The 13055-nt window shown below is 38.8% G+C and overlaps 1 protein-coding gene and 1 long non-coding RNA gene across 5 annotated transcripts in view; one reads left to right on the plus strand and one right to left on the minus strand.

Annotated features, from left to right (window-relative positions):
- Positions 1–4508: 4508 nt before the first annotated feature.
- On the minus strand, positions 4509–5446 carry LOC124163097. The gene is made up of 2 exons (XR_006865716.1): positions 4982–5446; positions 4509–4855 (listed from the first exon to the last, which is right to left on the minus strand). It is a non-coding gene; the product is annotated as an uncharacterized LOC124163097 (long non-coding RNA).
- Positions 5447–5591: 145 nt separating this feature from the next.
- LOC124163096 (exportin-5) overlaps positions 5592–13055 on the plus strand; it is a 35439-nt gene continuing 27975 nt past the window's right edge. For 2 of the 4 annotated variants that reach the window (XM_046539899.1, XM_046539900.1), the window contains exons 1-6: positions 5813–5905; positions 6003–6287; positions 8755–8985; positions 9688–9864; positions 10396–10539; positions 10714–11817. In XM_046539899.1, coding sequence (XP_046395855.1) covers positions 5903–5905; positions 6003–6287; positions 8755–8985; positions 9688–9864; positions 10396–10539; positions 10714–11817 — 1944 coding nt within the window. In that variant the 5' untranslated portion in view covers positions 5813–5902. Of the gene's footprint in view, positions 5700–5812; positions 5906–6002; positions 6288–8754; positions 8986–9687; positions 9865–10395; positions 10540–10713; positions 11818–13055 lie in introns of those variants that run through there. The other 2 variants (XM_046539897.1, XM_046539896.1) reach the window with 2 other exon arrangements.

A 13055-nucleotide genomic window follows, 5' to 3' on the forward strand; every position in this document is an offset into this window, starting at 1 on the left:
TCCTCCATCTTTTACTCCTTCTCCTAACCTCAAATTAAACAAGTGTGGCGACACCTTCAGGTTGATCAATTGATAATCGGAGTAGTTTTGTAATTCTAAATAAAAACCATGAATCTAACGTTGTTAGGTATCCTCAGACAGTGGAATTGGGAATCACATATGTACTAGAGGGTAAGTATTAGGAAAATGGAGTGAAGAAAAAAGTGGAAGAAGAGTGAAGAAAAAAGAGCCTAAGAACCCAGACCTCAAGGGAGACATATGGATGTATGTATTGGAAAATAAGGGAATAATGGGAAATAAAGATGGCAAGAGAGGTTTGGTTTAAAAGTCACTGCAGCAAAAGGAAGGAGAAGTACATAGTCTTGATGTATGCCAAGGTAAGGTTATTGGGAGGTAAAGGGGAACAAGCAGTCATAAAAGGTTAAGGATGGATGGCAAGAGTGGGTAAAGGTCTGAATATGTGGAAAGAATAAGTGAAGGCTCAGTGGCGTAGCCAGGAATTTCATTTGGGGGGTGGGGTCTAAAACCAGGGGGAAAATATTTGAAAAATAGGGTACTAAGTAATGGGTTTTAAACTAATTTCAACACTTTTCATAATCGAAAAAACTTCATTTGTTAAAAAAAATACTTTGTAAGTTCATAATTTTTTAATAATTTGTTTTCTTTTATTAAGGAAAATAATTGCTCCTTTATATTTCGGGGGGTTCGGCCCCCCCCCCCCCCCTCCCCGGCTATGCCACTGTGAAGGCTTTTCATCAGGCACGTAGGCATAAATTCAATGCTTCAAGCGGTGCATGGGAAGTATGCGGGTTGCCTATAGTGAAGCTTTTGCCAATTACATGGAAAGCATATGTTTCATTGAGTCATTTATATATTTTATTTGCGTAATGCTGAAATTTCAAGTCATCCCTTCAATATTGGCATACATTATGAAAGGTAACTAGTATATTAAAAAAATGGAGAGTCAGATGATAGATTCCCCTTGGCTAGTGGTCTGCTCTGCAGATGTATTATGGATAGCCACCAAAAAGGAAAATATTTCAAGGGGGTTGAAGCTCCCAATGATAGCAGAAATATACCAGAAAGATTGAATGTTGAGAAGGAAAGAGCAGTAAATGAGAATGGCCTCAGAACAGGGATTAATATGCCAAAATAAATAGGAGCCCTCCAGGTTTTGGAAGCAAGGAAAGCTTGGGAGTGTGGACATCATTGTTTGGGCTTCTAGAGTAATAAGGGAAGGCTATGAGTAGGTTTCTTGAAATCATTCACAGAATATATGAAGAGCACAATGATTTCAAGACGACAGTTATCATTTTAATAATAAGAAAAGAAGAAAGCCTGAGAACACTGAGAGGAATGCAGGTGAGGGAAAAAGAATAACTGAGGATGCTGTAAGGATCACAGTGCAGGATATAAGGTAAGGCCACCCGTAGTCACCCTTGTTGTTTAATTTTTGTGCTGTGGAGATAGTAATTGAGGAATTGGATAATTAAGATTCATATGCTTAACAAATTCAATGCACGACCGATTTTCTTGAACGTCATCAAATACAGCCTTTAAAATAAGAAAGAAAAATAGGGAGTTTTTTGTGCCATAACGTCCGTTCAAATACTGCTATTGACTAGCGGCGCACACGGGTCGAAAGACGGAAGCTTACTGAAAGTAATGCACATGATTGGAAGACTCGGAAGTGGATATTAGTTGCGTACGGAGGTGAAGAAAGGCCCCCGTCCGACCGGCAGAGCACGTCAATTGAGGTGCTCCGCGCTGAATGTGCTAAGTGAGCATATTGAAGTTTAAATCAGAGAAGTTCTTGGATGCCCTGGCATTGATTGGTTAGTCAGAAAATGGCTCAAAAACTTGCCAACAATTGATTTCAGATGTGTAAGGGAGTGAGCAGTGTAACAGGAGGATTAATTATGAGAGGGTCAAAGTCATGCTCTTCTCTGTAGCTTTGAGAGCAAAGAATTTGAGGCTTCACACAAAATTAGACAGTGACTAACTTCAGAAGTTTGGTATAAAAGGTAGTTCAGCAAAATGGACAGTTTCAAAAGGAAGTGATGGTAGGCCTGTTGTTATTCAACTATTAGAAGATCACACGACTAGAAAATGGACCCACCACTTAAGGCATCAAGTATGGAATAGCAAATGGGGAAGCAAGCATTCATGAATAGGAAAGAGATGAAGAGTAAATCCTTATTCAACACTGCGTGCCTTCAAAACTTCCTTCCACACAATCCACGTAGAAAACACACATGGGCTTGAGAAGATACAGACTTACTAAAGAAATATAAATTTGGTAACTCTGAATTTTTTCCTGTCTTTGATTTCTATTATTATACACATACATTAGTACATATTACTATTGCCAATGTGTTTTGCTTTTGTCCTTGCAGTTGGCCTTCAGCCTCTGCAGGCAATTAATCAATAAAAAATTATAAAATCAAAAGAAAAAATGATGAAATTTGCTAAAAGAAAACTGTACAAAACTGGCTACTAGAATGAAAACGACTAATAACCAACAAAAAATTAGTAAAATACAACAAAAGAATCGTTGAAACAAGAAAAAGAAAGTGTTTTTGCAATTTCATCTATTTTAGTCCAATCAAATCTTTCCTGACTTCCGATGTCAGTCAGGTTTATTCTTCCGAGTTTCTGTGAGCGTTGTACACACTCACTAGTAGCCTGTCTTTCTTGTTCTCCTTCACTAACACTGGAAAGGTTACACTGGTCCCTTTACACTTGCCGTGCCATTTGTTCCCTTAGTGCTAATTTATGCATCCTAAATTTTGCAGAAGGGTTGGTATAAAAACTCACCGGCAGCTGGCCCATAACCAGGGTATACATATAAGAAAATACTTCAGGTGAGAATTAAAGGATCGTAGTTTGTCTTCTTACCAGCTCTTTAGGCCCCTCTTGTCTTTATGGCACTAACTTTTTCTTTCATGAATGGAACAATTAGCTATCTACTCTTTTACCCCAGCTAGACCCTTCCTTGATTGTAGGTGGTTGCATTCCATTCCCTTTGGACACTAACCTGTCCTTCTATTATCCTATCAATGCACTCTGATGAATGGATGCGAGAAGTTAGATGTGAGGAAGTTACAACCAATGAGGGTAAATATCAACCAATTTCCAAGTTGTTCAGTATGAAACAGAAAATTACGACCTTACTTCAGATAATATTTGTCTTGTAGATTTTGGCTGATGAAATAATTTCATCTAATTATTCAAAATCAACTCATTCATCCCTTAGTGTGGGGTTCTCTCTTCCGGTCGTTGGGGAAAGGTTTAAGAGACGGTTACGAGTGTCTTTCACTTGCTATGCTCCTAATGGAAAAAAAGGCACCGATCTGCCACACAAATTTTCCTGCTCATAGTGAAAGACTACTGGAGATCCTTAGCACAAATACTGGAGGAGACTAAGTTGATCCAATTACAGTCACTGAAATGTTATTAGTTTAAGGCAAGGGTCTTAAATCTGCAGCCCACCAGCTAATTTCTCAGGGCCCCTAGAGACTAAAGAAAATATTGTATCATATCACGCTGTATAAAATATGTATCAGTACACTAGTCAAAATTAAACAATATGAAAAATTGCATTGATTGATTGAACTTTTTAACCAATAAAGATTATTGCACTTTGAAATTATGCACATTTTTTAAAAATTTTATTGGTGTGGTGGTAAAGTGACAAGGAGCATTGTGGCCCTCCGGATGATGTGAAATCAATTTTTGGCCCTTGCATTAAAAAGGTTGAAGACTCCCTGGTTTAAAGAAAAGGTTCACTTCAAGCCAGATATGCAGTGTAGCCCTTCACAGGTCATAAATGTGGACACTGAAGAAAGAGGATGAGAAAAGACCTAATAGGCATAAGGTATGAGGGAGTGAAGAAGGATGGAGGTGAAATGGACAGAGAAAGAGAGAAGGCTCTGGATATAGTGGGGGAGGAAATAAAGAAAACTTTTAGGGAAAATAGGAAAAGGGTGTTATTAGACCATTTAATAAGGGATAGATGTTACTTACAAGTTAAAAATCATATTAGAGGGAAGGATGCTGTATGTATACCCAAGAAAGAGAGGGGAAGAGACCAAGGTTCATGGATACAATAGGAGAGTAACAGGCTTTAGCCTCATTGATGAAGAAAACTCAATGGGGTTGGATTAGGACAGGTATGGGTGATTTGCTCTATGCAAATCTACCTCCGCTGCAGCAGTATCATACCTAAAATTTGAGTCAGCCTCAAGAATTTAAGTTTGCTGGCTTTTTTGGCAGCCAGATTAAATCTTCACCCACTAACTTGAATGTTTTGAATACCAACTGGAAAGGTTTTTGCATCACCCAAGGAAAGGATGTTCATGGTTGTCCATCCCCTAAACTATTATATTAGACTGCATGTATGGCCAAAATTCAGGAGGCCAGTCTCGATAAAATAATAGTAAGGGTGTCAAAACCGCTGTGAGCAACACACTTAAGGAAGGTCAAATTTCAATGATAAACCTTATGCATAAAAGGATGAGACATATCATTTACTTAAGCTATAAGAATGCTAAATCGAAACATTTTTTCATACTCCCCACATTTAAAGATTTAACAGATGTTGCACCATGATTATAATACCAATTTCTCCAACCATATGACAGCAGGATGACATTGATACCAATCACATTCAGAGAAAGCATTAGTGGCTATGCTTAAGCCTCAAGCAAAAAGCTGAGTTTCAACCAATTTCTACTCTACATCAGCCATAAAATCTCTGAACACTCCCACACACAATCTAGGAAATTCGATACGTCTCTTAGAGTTATAACCCATGGACCCACTTTGTTCAAGGTTGACTGGGGAAGCACCTGGCCTGGAAGTGTAAAATGTAACCTCCACAGAATTCTTAAAGAAAAAGCGGAACCACAATATTTATGCTAAGATTTCACTTCTTAAAACAAACGTAATTAAATTCTCATAGCCACAACAAAAAAATCACCAGCCGGGTGATATATAGGCGTCCACGTCCCTCATCGATAATGCGTCAGGGGCGATGATTTAAGAAGTCATGGACAGGAGAGATGTAATGTCTCAACGTTGATGGAATCATCTCAATACGCATAAAGGGCGTCACGCTACGACCTTAAATTTGCTTGCTTCAGCTAAATTATTTTTATGTTGCCAAAGGAGTGTTATCACTGCGCAGTTATGGTATCGCACTTTTCAAACAACGATCCTGCCTTCAGTTCCGCTAAAAACAAAATTGAAACGGCGGCGGCAGCGGTTGATCAAGTGCAGTAATGAAAATACCCGTTCAGGTTTTACTTTCGGATTAAAATGGAAAATAATAAATCTTTGAAGAAAAAGGTCTTCGTGAATTGGAAATTAGGCCTCACATTGTGGAGTTATTCTGAGTTTCAAAATTGATTTCATTTCGCATTTCTTCTGTTGACTCCGCACCTCTCGTTGTTTTCGAAGCTGCGATTGGCTGTATATGTTTCCGCCGTCCGCTTGCCGCGTCCTTCATCCCATTTTCCGCAAAGTCGCAGAGTTTTCCGTCCTCGTCATGGGCTCATGTGACTGCAGTCGCGGCAACGCGGCAGTCGCCATATCACAATTTCTATTGACAACATCCGGGCTGTGCACTGAGGCTACGGCCGAGACGTGTGTTATGTTTTGAGATATGTATATAATTTTCCTCTGCTAAATTGACTAAGGTACTATTATTTATACGAAATAGAAACACATTTCAACTTCTCTATTGAATATTATTTTTTCCGATGATATTTTCTGTATTTTACTCTATTTAACTTCAATAACGTGCTCTTCAATGTGGCATCGCCGGCGAAGCACGTTTTTGTGATTTTTGGAAAACTTAACTTGTATCACAGCTAACTAAATTCAGTCGTTCGTATTTGAAATGGTATGAAATAAACCGAGTAATGCCATAGGGAAGGTGGTTATCACCATATAATGATGGATTACATAGTTATCAGTTTTATTATTATATTTGTTTACAGTTAACAATGGATCACCCCCTTCCTGAAGTGGCAGAAGTTTCAAGGCAGCTTGTTGCTGCAATCGAAGTTACAATGAACCCTTACGCAGACCAGCAAAGACGGCTCTCTGCTTACGAAGCATGCGAAAGTTTTAAAGAATCATCTCCTCTTTGTGCACAGTGTGGCCTCTATTTAGCTCGCAAAGAAAACCCCCACATCATTCGACATTTTGGGCTGCAGTTGATGGAACACTGTATCAAGTATAAGTGGAACAGCATTTCGCAACGTGAGAAAATATTCATCAAGGTTTGTTATTTATCTCTACTTAAACATGAGCCCGTGACAGTAAAGTCTCACTGCGTATGTGCCATTAGTGTCTTGCCCTTGAGGTACTGGATGGAAAATTTTCACGTTCTTTTAGCGATAATGTGTACATGAATGCATTAAATCGTTATACTCGTCAGTTTTATACTGCCTCGGCATGTTATGGATTCACGTATCTACTTTTTCCCATGTTCAGGCAATCAGATTCCGTATTTTTGAGTGCATATGGGCCAAGGTTACACAAATTTACTGATTGCGCAGTTGCTTTTCTCTGGCCATTTATTACACCTGAATTTCATCGTTGGTGTCATCGTGTGTTCCTGTAAATTTATGTAAATCCTAATTTGTATCCTCTTGTTGTCGAATTTATGTTATATCCTCCCTGGTAACTTAACGGTTGTAATATTTCCAGGCCCTCGAGGTATGCTCGAGCCCATACAATGCCGATTGTGGCAGGGATGCTCAATTCACATTGGACACAAAACCCTCGCGTTGCATCATATGATCCCGTGTTTTCTATATTCCGAGTCGAAAAGCTGTTACTTTTTCCTAATGTCAATTGTAGCGTACAATTTTGTTGAAAAAGAATAGGTGCGTTATTTGGGGGTGCTCTGCCACAGTGCCATAGCGAGGGGGGGTTTTGGGGGATAACCCCCCCCCCCCAGAGCTCTGAGAAATTTTTTAATTTAAATCATCTTAATTAATTGCATTGATATTACTTATGGAATAGTGTAAGGATTACTAAAGTATCCCCAAAAAGCCGTAAAACTCACCATTTTGAACCGCTTATTTTAAAATTCCGCAATTTATTAATCTTGCACCTACCGCTTATCCTGGTGGGTATTCCATACCCCCACACACCCCGGTATTAGTTGCACCTAAAAGCCCCCCCCATCTTTAATTCCTAGCTGTGCCCCTGACTCTGTAAGCCTCTGATGTGAATGTAATGAAACAACCTACACCAGTTAGTTGGGGAAAACTGATAGCCACGAATTTTGATGTGCATCTCCTTTGAAATTCTTCTTTAAGCTTGCAAACCCATTCAGTTGACACAACATTATTACATTTGGGTTATCAATCGGTGTCAAATTCTTTTGGCTTCAATATGTAGCAATATTCTAATTCCTTCCCCTAAATGAATTATGCAATCGGTATATAACTTAAGGCTTTCTAGTAAGTAGTTAGTTGTTTGTTCAATTAGTTTTCGTGGAACATGTATAATATTAATGAGAACATTTGATAAAGAAGTTTGGTATTTTCTGGTTTATTTATTGGTTTTTCTCCTATTCCATGGGACATCCCAATGTCTAAAAAATATTTTTACTTTATTATCATGGTATCCTACCAATGAAGGCAGGTTTCCATGGAGTACTTGAGAAGAATTCTGGGATCCTCCCTCTCCATCAATCACTTCCCCCTTCAGTTCACAATAAGGCCTACTCCCTTTTATTCTATCTAAAAATTCTGTTATTTTAGGACAGTGAAATATTTAATCTTCTATTCATATTTGGCCTACAGATTATAATATTACTATATGTCATCAATTTTTTATAGAGATACAATACTCAATAGCTGTCTCGTAAAATGAGAGGTTGTAGGTGGTGGTCTGTCCACTCGGCTGGTGCCCGTAAATCCCCCACCTCATGCCTGTTGAGGCGGCTTGAAGAGTAGTCACTAGATGTATAAGATAGTTAAACTGTTCTTTAGTATTAAGCTTGAATCATGTAAGCATTTTTTCCATCCCTCTGAGTGATAGCTCCAGCTATAGTTTTATAGAGACTGAAAGAGTGATTGCTTAACCCAATATTTCCTGTATGGTCATTTCCACCATCCTTTTTTCCATCGCTTATTGTATCATTTTCCATATTTCCTAATGTTGTTCACTCGGAAGCCAAGTGTGGCAATACAATCACTGTTAGCATGTGTGTGTTCTGACTGCTTGAAATACAGTACCAGTAATGGAAAAAGGGATATGTCAAGGGATGGGATTACCATCCATGGAGTCATTGCAGAAAATGACTGCAGGAAACAGTCATTTTTCCACCATCATTTGAGCTATTGCTCAGAAAGGATAGAAAAAATCATGATGTGATTAAGACTTTAAGATTAAGGGCATTATTTGAAAGTTTATTGTATATACTCACCTGGGTTTTTGTGCCAGGGCATACAAATCTCACTGTGAGGGTTATTTGTATATTGGTGGTTATGGCACATTATGTGCTGTGTTAAAAATTACTGGCTCTAAAAGAATCTATTAAAGCCCTGATGGTGCTTTTGCTAAGAAGGTTAATTTACAAAAAATGTTTGACCAAACCTCTGAGAAGAAGATAAGAGGAGCTACCTTGATCCTAAGTGACGAAGAAATGAATTATGTATCTTGTTAAATCATTACTGTCTCGGATCCAATTTGATGCCATGTTGCAATTCTCACAGAATATTTTTTTTTCAGGAAAATGCAATGCGTCTCTTGGAAGTTGGGACTGAGCCACTCCTTCAAGAACAAGCCCATATCAAAGATGCCTTGTCCAGGATAGTAGTGGAGATGATCAAACGGGAGTGGCCTCAACAATGGCCTGGCTTGCTGCAGGAACTTAATGCACTATGCCAGTTGGGGGAAAGTCAAACAGAGCTAGTTCTTCTCGTTTTTCTTCGTCTTGTAGAGGATGTTGCAGTTTTGCAGGTTCGTCTAGTGATGAGAAAATTTGGGATCATCCAATTTGTAATGTAGGAGGGATTTGAAATGATACTGAGTCCATTGATTAGAAATTTGACCATTCCTTTTTAAAAGTAGAGATTAAGCATTGATTTGAGGACCAGTTGACTATGAATTTCAGGTTCTTTCAAATTCATGGATTCTTTAAGTAAGGCATCATATTCCAAATCATGTTATATTGTTCTCAAGAATAGTGCGTCTTTTTCTATTATGAAGTAGACCAGGTCAGGGTGGTGTTCTTGGTTTATGGTTGATATTTTATTACTGCAGTCAAAGTTAACTCTTAAAAACTAGTTTTTGTCAATTTTTTCTTTTTAATTCTTGAGCCACTCATTATATAACTAGTGAAGCATGGCAAAATGACATGCCATCAGATTTCTATCCTCTGCCAATGGGTTAATTCAAAAAGGCTATCAGAGCCAAGAACAAGAAATACTGCAGAATGATTGGTAGCAGGAAAAATGTATTCTATGTCATTTGTGGCATTATTAGTCATTTTCTGTTTCATATTTTTTTCAGAGCAGATTGGTTTATCGAATCACTAATAATCAAGGCTCTAATGTACATTTATGCTTAGTTTTCCTAAACACTTTGTACTAACAAGAATTTCATTGCTTAAGTATTTTGAGATCTTGGTTGATTATATGAATTCATTTTTTTGCCAAATAGACTCTGGAATCCAACCAAAGGCGAAAGGATATCTGCCAGGCTCTTACCGGCAGCATGGGTGAAATATTTGCCTTTTTCATTAGCCTCATAGAAACTCGCTGTGAAAGGTTTTGGGAGTCATTAGCAGCTGGAGAGGCAAGAGCTCAAGAGGCTGCTGCACATGCTCGGGTTGTACAGGTATGAAATACCTCCAGTAGGAGTTATTTTTATGTTCATATAATTGAAAATTTTCAAGTTACTACTCCATTAAATATTTTAAGTCTGTATAGTAATTATGAGGTGTTGAGATATTGTTTGGAAGTGTAATGAAAAGCTCAAAAACTACAGTAAAATCTCCATGCATCACATTTGTTTGGACTGGAAAAATCATGATGCTGTAGTTTGTTTCATTGCGTGGAAGTGCTTTACTGATTACATCTTCACAGGAGCTTCCAAGCATTCGGAGTGGATATTGTGCATCATTTGTTATAAATATGATGCAGGAAAAAATTTCTTTTTCATTACACAGCTTGAATGGAAATCGTTGTTTCAGTAGAACAAATTTTGTTAAATAATATGGAAAACAATCAATTATGTTAAGAGTGTAAATCTTTGGAGCTACCCATCCCGCTCTACCTCAACGAAAGGGGCTCATGAATGATTATGTAATATTGAAAGTTTCATTTACAGTAGAAAAGGTGATTGATTAAGGTTAAACTTTAATTTTAGGTGGTTCTTCTTACCCTCACTGGATTTGTGGAGTGGGTGTCAATAAATCACATCATGGCTCAAGATGGAAAGCTTCTTCAAATTCTATGCGCCCTCTTGGATAAGGAAAACTTTCAGTCTGATGCAGCTGAATGCTTGTTGCAGGCAAGTATAGCATTGAAATCCAGAGTCCATTTGAATTTATCTCTGTAATGCTATTTAATCTTCTCATATATTACTCTATCTTCAATCCTTAGTCTCATCAATGTCACTGCATATCACTGCACTGTAATATTTTTTACTTTGACCTAATAGGAGCATTTTTACTTTTATCCTCAGATAGTCAACAGAAAAGGAAGGGCTGAGGAAAGGAAACCTCTATTGATCCTATTCAATGATTTGCAGATGACATGCATTTTTCAGGCATGTGTCACTGCTTGTGCAAAACCCTTTAATGAACCTCGATATGTATTCCTAAAAAGAATGACTCAGGTCCTCACTGGACTTGGGACGCAGCTATGCACCCTCTGGGCCAAAGAAACTTCAGGTCCAATGATCCTCCCACCTCCCAATTTCTCCATTTATTTAGAATCAATGATAACATTCACTAAACATCACAGCCTTGTCTTAGCCCACCTTGTCAATTCTTTGTGGGCCTCATTTTTGCGACATGAGATGATTTCAAGGGATCCTACTTTCCTCTCCTTCGTTCCTCGATGGGTGGAGGCTACTGCTCCTCGTGTAATTAAAAGTGGCTTCCCTTCTAAAATGGACTCCCCTTGTTCGGCATGGTCTTCAATGGAATTTGATTCGGATGAAGAGTTTGCCACATTTTTCCATCGGTGTCGGACAGACTTTTTAGATGCATTTCGCCATGCCACAGTGGTTGCACCACTAGTGTGTTTCTCCTTTGTTGAGAACTGGTTGACAACACGCCTGCAGAGGTCGGTGGAGCAGAGGGGAGAACCGTGTACTGGCACATCCTTGGAATATCTGGAGTGGGATGCTCTCTCACAGGTGTTGGATAGTGTACTTGGGAAGATACTGGCAACAGATCGAGGTCGACCCCCTGTTGAGTCAGGGCTTCGTTTGCTAGAAATGTGTTTGGCATTTGAGACTGACGACCCCCTTGTCCTCAGCACACTCCTGTCTTGCATCTCTGCATTGTTTGTGTTTCTAAGTATGGCCCCTGGCAGTGGACTGTTGCCTCGAGTGCTGGATAAAATCTTTGCTGCCCTCATACTCAGCCCACCCGGCCAGACAAAAGAATCGCGCAGCCGTGCTGTAAGGAATGTTCGTCGCCATGCTGCCTCTCTCATGGTGAAGATTGCTCACAAATATCCCCTCCTGTTGTTGCCTGCTTTTGAGCACATTGCCACCACAGTGGAAGGACTTGGACGTGATCCAGGGCAACTTTCTAAGCTAGAGAGGCTGACGCTTCAGGTATGTGGTTGAGTTAGTTTATTGATTTAGGTTGGAATGTAGTGGCCATCTTAATTCTTAATAAATTCAATGGTTTAAGGCTCAACTTTGTGGAAATTAATACACGAAAATAAAAGGGAGAATTTGTTGCTTTCCACAGATTTATTTCGTCCGTACGACATGTTTCGACCATAGAGGTCATTATCAAGTATAAAGATATCGAATTTTAAGCACTAACTGTAACTAACTCACTCAAGACATAGTGATGTTGCAGTGTCACTAGTGTCCATTTGGTATTTGAATTCTGACCACTATTGAAACACCAGGTATTTTACAAATATTTGCAATAGTGGTATTTCTATATGGTGCCAAAGTGCCACTGTGTGCTCCACTATGACTCAGCTGATGGAGCTTGCTATATGGCTCTTGCACCCAAGGTTAATAAATCACAAGTAGCCCCTCCTGGTGCAATTAAACCTTCATATAATGACTTTGATGGGACTGGACAAAATGGCATCTAGGGGAGTTTGGTTTGCAGATACGTCTTGTGGATTGAATCATCATAGAATGATCAAAGAGATTAAAAATGAATTGTAGTAAAATTCTCCCAACCCAGATTTTAAGAAAGTCATCAGCGGGATTCTAAATTTTGCTGCAATAAGTGTTAGGTCATCCCTTTCCCCTGTATAGAATGACCTAGACGTTGATGCATCCTAATACTCAATTCTACTTCTACCCTTTCCCCTGTCGAGCAATCAATTACCTGTGCTTTATAACGTCATACTCTGGATTGCCCAGAAACTGCACCCCGTGTAACTAAGTATGCTCATTTCACTATGTTCATCCATGTCTGTCCATTTCATTTAGTTTCTACCTTCCAATCTTTTTATCAAATGCAAAATATGGTTTAAAAAATAATGTGCCATTGTAAGTAATGTAATTTTTTATGGTTTTGTTATTAAGTTTCTTACCTTTGTTTGTAGGTATGAATATAACTTCATCACCAAGGGTCTGGGACCCTTGCAATTGCAATTTCTGGGGTTTGAAATTTCACAAAAATTCTTATTTTCAAAACTTGTATACAGTAAAACCTCTCTTAAACGAAACTCAAGGGACCGAAATTTTGCCGTTTCGTTGACCGGGAGTTCGTTCCCCGGAGGTGATGCGCACGTTGCATCATTCTAGGGGCTCGGAAATTGAAGCAAGTCTGCATGCGTTATCTTCATTCTACCTTCGCATACTTCAAAATAGTGCTTATT

Source organism: Ischnura elegans, chromosome 7, assembly GCF_921293095.1.
Source record: "Ischnura elegans chromosome 7, ioIscEleg1.1, whole genome shotgun sequence".
NCBI lineage: Eukaryota > Metazoa > Arthropoda > Insecta > Odonata > Coenagrionidae > Ischnura > Ischnura elegans.